The following is a 5895-nucleotide window of genomic DNA, read 5'->3' on the forward strand; positions in this document are numbered from 1 at the left end:
GTTATCATCAACCTCTCTGCTACTTATATGACATATCAAACACTCTGGTGCTGTGCAATCCACTGGTGAGGTTTGCTTTAGAAATGGTGGTCAATACAGGTGTTGTAAACCAAAAAGTTCTGCTAATGATCAAGTGGGTTTGTACCAAAATAAGGCTTAAAATTGGATGCAGAATTCTCTGCCAAATTTATGTCGAACAGTTTGTAAATCACTAGGATAAAAAATATTTTTACACAAAACTTACGTTCGTATAAATATATAAAGACTTAAATTGACTTATAAGAATTACGCAAGTAGAACGAATACTTCAAGCGTGGATAAACTCATGGTTTAAATTCATTTGATAGCTACCACTTTTTCCACGTAGAAGGAGAATTACGCGAGTAGAACGAATACTTCAAGCGTGGATAAACTAACGGTTTAAATTCATTTGATAGCTACCACTTTTTCCACGTAGATGGAGAATTACGCGAGTAGAACGAATACTTCAAGCGTGGATAAACTCACGGTTTAAATTCATTTGATAGCTACCACTTTTTCCGCATAGAGGGATTATTAATTCATTGTTACTCAAAAAGATAAACTCAAGTAGATTGGCAAGGGTTTAACTTTCAATTCTTGTGGTACAAAAAATGCTAGAGCAGTCCTATAACAATTTATGTGCCCATCTCACTAGATATTAAGCTTTTTCATTCTTCTTATTATGCTTTCATATCAAATTTGATTGGATATTTCAAGGCGACAACAGATTGATCTACATGCTGATGAAGTGCAACCACCAATTCAGAACTCAGATTGAAATGCAAATGTCATGCCTTCAACCTCCATTGCTAAATCTCCAGCCATAGCCATGCCTTTCAAAATTGATGTGGGTCTTCAATTATGCTTCTGCAGTGTTTGGTAGACAGCAGCACAATGTGGTGAAGGCCAGCAGCTATACATACCATACCTCAATACACATCACATGGAGAGGAGCCCTCATGCTGTGCCTTTGGACCCAACAAGACATTCTTTGTACCAAGCTGGTTTCATGTTTGGTTTAGAACCACAAAGTAATTATTGCATCCTGAGCTCCAATTAACACTTGCAAAGATTCAAACAGGTTTCCAAAAACCAGCTTGCAAAGATTGTAATCAAGCTGGGTAGATTTAATTTCTATATGAAAACAAGAAATGAATGGTAGTTCAACATGTATCAGTGTTGTTGATGGAAGTATCCCATTGAAGTTTCCAGGTTTACAAAATTGCAAAAAGATTGTGGTCAGAGGCAGAGCAGAAATAATTCCACAACTGTAAAATGAATGAAAAAATCATCTGACTTGTAATGCCACAAAGGAAAAATACATGCAGACATAATAAAATTGATACACAGCAAAGAATCCTCACAACTCACCTGTTTCTATTTTCTAAAGATCTTCATAGAGCTGCTTAAATTAGAATAAGGATGATCCACCCTCACATTTTAATGCATTTGACTACTTCCAAGCTAGATGCATGATCAACCAGATCGAACTGAGCTGAAAACAGCTTGCAAAGAAGTGTCATACCGACATAATTAAGAGTTCATCATCGAGTATTTAATGAGATGTGTCCACCAAGAATAAGAATAATTTTAGTGTAATGGATGAGATCATTCCACATGAATTTTTTTCTGCTTCTCTACCTGGCAATCCAAAAATAATTTAACACCTATATACAACAAAACTTGCAGTATCGCTTCAAGTAAACATACTTAAACATCCTGGTCGGGATTAAATGATCAGGGACCAGAAGTGGCAACTTCTTGCAAGATGTTAGAATTCACTTAGCAAGCAATAGTAGATTCCACTGTGGCCCTAAAATATACTGATGAGAAATTGCCATCAAACTAGCAGTCACATAACAATTTAGCCTACCCCAAAGGTAATGAAAGAATCTGTAATGCATGCACAAACAGGTTACTGAACGCCAAAACAAAAAGGTGAGGGCAACAGAACCAAACCACAGAATGACGAGAGTTGGACAGCGAAGACCTGAGCATCAAATCAAATTGGCAAAGCAATTCATGAAGTAACGAGGGCTCGATATCTTTCACTTTGATGTTGTGCTCCCGACTCCCAAAGTGAGTTCAAGATCATCCACTCCAACATCATGAATCCTCTCTCCCTCCCATGGCTTCACCCTCCCACTCTCGAAGTCAAACTCCATGCCTCCTCGGCCCTTCTCAGGCACTCCTCCTCCTATGGCACCTGCTGCGGTCACCGGCATTGCAGCAACAGGGTTGACAAGGTTGAAAGTTGGGGACCCTGGCGCTGTCATCTGGAAATTGACCCACCGGCCAGAATCAACAGTTGAAGCATCAGACTCGTCGCATTCAGGTATTGTTGCAGGATGCGCATGGTGGCGGCCTCTGGTGGGGCTAGCAGGGGCAGATGCTGCAAATAGAGTGTGGCGGAACGAATTCTGATCCCAGTCTGGAGCCTTGATCTTTGGTGGGCTGGAAGCAGTAGGCGATGACAGGGGTGGGGTCACAGGGGCACTGTTAGAGATGCGAAGCGGGGGAAGGGTGGTGAGGTTTCGGAGGAAGGGGAGGAGGCAAGAAGGGTTCATGCTGGGGTTGTTGGCGTTATCAAGACGGCTGGGGCTTGGAAAAGACGACGACGACGGACTTGCATGGTAGGAAGGGACAGGACTGGTGAATGCCGAGGAGAGTGGGCTCAGTTGGTGGGACGAGGGGCATGGGCTTATGCCTGCAGATGGCCCTCCCATGGCAGATTCCGGAGGTGGTGGGGGAGGCTTGCAACCCTGTCAATAATTCAATCACCAATGTAGTATTAATGCATTATAATGCTAAAAGAAGAGAGCTTCAAGAAGAAATTATCGGTATCGAAATTGGTGGTTTTCGATTAATGCATTATAATGCTAAAAGAAGAGAGCTTCAAGAAGAAATTATCGGTATCAAAATTGGTGGTTTTCGGATAGTGAATACCCAATCATCTTCTACTTTTTATTCCGAACTAATCAACTAACAGTTAGATAATAACTTAATCATCCATTGCAGATTCATGCAAGTAGGAGAATGTTTACACCGATTTCCCCCTTGAAAGGGGATGAGGGAATGAGAAGCAGCAGAAACCAACTTCAAACTGAGTAATTCACATGAAATGGATCAAGAGGAAAGCAACAATATAAGGACATGAGTTGAGAGCAATCTTGGATAAAATGCCAGAATGCAGATAAGATTGCATGTAAATTAACTCAATCTAAAGAAAAACAGACGCCAAAGTGGATCTTTATCCTTTAATAGAAAAAGAAGATGAAGCTTTCAAGGATAGAACAGAACAAAAGTAAGGATCACAGTATTGAAGGGGCAACAAATCATCAAGACAACAGGACCATACACATGAGAAAGACTAACCAAAGACACGAAGTTGTGTTAGAACAAGCGCATGGAATCTAAGTCGAAAGAGTGAAAGACAGAGGAGGAGGTCAAATAACCTAAGATTTTATTGCTTGAAACAGTCCATTTGGTCGTCCACATCAAGCAGACATACAGAAGGGGAATACAGCTGAAGGATCTATCATCTACTGGAACAGAAGAAGACTGCAAGTTAATAAAAAAAAAAAAAAATTGGATCAATTAGCATAAACAAAATACTCAGATCTCATACCAAAATCATCAACAGTAGAACCCAAAAAACTTTGAAGGACGGTACTTTTATCTCAAAAGAAAGCTAGCAATGATCCAATAAAAGCAGCAAAATAGTGAAAAGGATCCGAAAGATAAAGATCTATCATCAAAACAACAGGAGATCTATCATCAAAATCACAACTTGGTGCAGCCACCTCCGATCTCTCCAAAACGAAAGATATTATGAGGCAAAAATGGAGAACAGTTGCAAAGATGAAGAGGGAGAGAAGAGAAAGGCGAGACCTTTCGGTAGGTGGTGCCGTCCTCCTCGACGATCCAGCCGGCCTCGCGGCAGAGGGCCTTGAGGACCTCGTTGTTGTCGCAGTGCTTCGGGAGCTTGTAGTTCCCCATCGCCCGAAGCCCGGTGAAGATCTTCGCGGCGATCGCCCGACGCCGCCGCTCCCTCCGCTTGTTGTTCTCCCTCTCTTTCCACGTCGGCTGCCGCCCTCCTCCCGACGTCATGCTTCCCACCTCTCCTCCGCCCCCTCCTCAAAACTCGATCTTTTCCTCTTGGTCTCTCTGGTTCCGCTACTTTGCCCCTATATTATCACTCAAGATCCCACTTTTGCTTCGCAGCGGAAAGAGATTTGGGTTAATCGGCTGATGTCGCGTAACGAAGGGAGAAAAAGAGGCGAAATTTGTTCTCTTCTCTTTCTCTCTCTCTTCTCTCTTCTCTCTCTCTCTCTCTTTTGGACAGAGCAGTCTGAGATTGCTCACGAGGAGAGTACGCTTTTCTTTATTGCAAGTAGATTGGTCAGATTCCCCTTGTGACAGAGAGCCCCCCCTGTCCTCATCACTCGCCTCTCTTCTTTTCAGGTGGGCGGGTGCGGAGTAATGAAGCGGGACAGGAGCAGGAATTGACAAACCTGTCATCTCTGTTTCACTGATGCCATTTACGACTCCCAAACCTCACTGGTTTTCCGGTCATCGATGGTGTCTTTGTTCTACTCTTGCTTACCACGCATGGTCACTTTGAATGGTCACTAGTGCTTGGTTTGACCCAGTGATTTATCTCGGCGAAGAAGAGACCAAAAGTAAGAGGTGATTAGCTGCGGAGGGGGGCACAGTCACTGTACCAAGACGGTGAGCTGGTATCTCCTGCGTCATTTCCTGTTCCTGAAACTGGAAAGTAAAATAAAGCTCAAAGAGGATTGATGGAGTAGACTAAGCAACTTGGCAAGTCAAACTGTGAGCGGTAGTGATTGCAAAGAAGGAATGCATGGTGGTGATGATGATGCACAATGGGTCCTCCTCCTCTCTCAATGATTGGATGCACTTCATTAGGGCAATTTGCACACTAGAAATGGGCAGGGCAACCCCCACATTTGGAGAATCCCAGTTCAATCCAGTTGCCATCAAAGTTGATGATGGCACAGGTAAGGTAGTGTGATCATCCATTGGCACCCTTGACCTTTTCCTCTTCTTCTCTGTAAGTAACCATGCAGGTCAAAACTGGAGGTTCATCCGATAGATTCAGCATCCACTGTGTTTGCTCTGCACATATTAGTCTCAGTTAATTATGAGACTGAAGCCACCGTCTCCAATCCAATTCTGAGAAATAAGAGATCATCTGCAGGACACGAAGAAGACACCACCATGGTGATCATATATTTATTTCTGCTCTAAGTCAAGTCACCTCAAAGGTGTGCTACCTTATCCAATAATGCTTAGACATATCCAGTAGTACTACCTAATCCTCCTTTTGTACCACATATCTTTATCTCTCTCTCTCTCTCTCTCTCTCTCTTCTTTTCCCTCTTTCATTCATCATAGTGGTCCATTTCCAGCGAATAAATCCCTCAACAATCCAACTATCGTTCGGAATCTGTATCTATTTCTCGTGGTCTCACGTGCGTACGTTTGTATTCTCAACCTCAGTAGCTTTTTTTTTTTGGGGCATGTAATTTCATTCCTCAGGTAAAAATTATTATGATCTTCGTTAATCAAAATGTAATTAAGCAAACATATCCCCGCAAAATTCAAAAGACTTTCAGATTTATTATGATTAACCGTCAATTGGTGTTGTTGATGAACCTTTACGTCGTGGCCGAGGTGTCAACACGATTCGGTCCAGTCCCGAATGTGCAAGGTTGCCCATGCGGAGGCTCAAGTCACGTCGACGTCGGGTCGGATTAGGTCCAAGCGTCGCCTCCCGAGTGTGGTTCTCCCTCGGTGGGTTACTATTGCTTCGTCATCAGTTCCTTGCATAAAGATCGAGGTCGGGAG

The 5895-nt window shown here is 42.8% G+C and overlaps 1 protein-coding gene across 1 annotated transcript; it reads right to left on the bottom strand.

Annotated features, from left to right (window-relative positions):
• Nucleotides 1–1829: 1829 nt before the first annotated feature.
• Nucleotides 1830–4489, bottom strand: LOC135617941 (protein BZR1 homolog 1-like). The gene is made up of 2 exons (XM_065118765.1): nucleotides 3913–4489; nucleotides 1830–2783 (listed from the first exon to the last, which is right to left on the bottom strand). Exons 1-2 carry the CDS (start codon nucleotides 4129–4131, stop codon nucleotides 2070–2072), a joined length of 933 nt encoding a protein of 310 aa, XP_064974837.1. The 5' UTR covers nucleotides 4132–4489; the 3' UTR covers nucleotides 1830–2069.
• Nucleotides 4490–5895: the final 1406 nt, after the last annotated feature.

Source organism: Musa acuminata, chromosome BXJ2-7 (assembly GCF_036884655.1).
Source record: "Musa acuminata AAA Group cultivar baxijiao chromosome BXJ2-7, Cavendish_Baxijiao_AAA, whole genome shotgun sequence".
NCBI lineage: Eukaryota > Viridiplantae > Streptophyta > Magnoliopsida > Zingiberales > Musaceae > Musa > Musa acuminata.

Coding starts and splice junctions, on each gene's coding strand:
- LOC135617941 (XM_065118765.1), bottom strand. CDS start 4,131: ATGACGTCGGGAGGAGGGCGGCAGCCGACGTGGAAAGAGAGGGAGAAC. Junction 2,784..3,912: donor ACGGCACCACCTACCGAAAG/GTCTCGCCTTTC, acceptor AATTATTGACAG/GGTTGCAAGCCTCCCCCACC.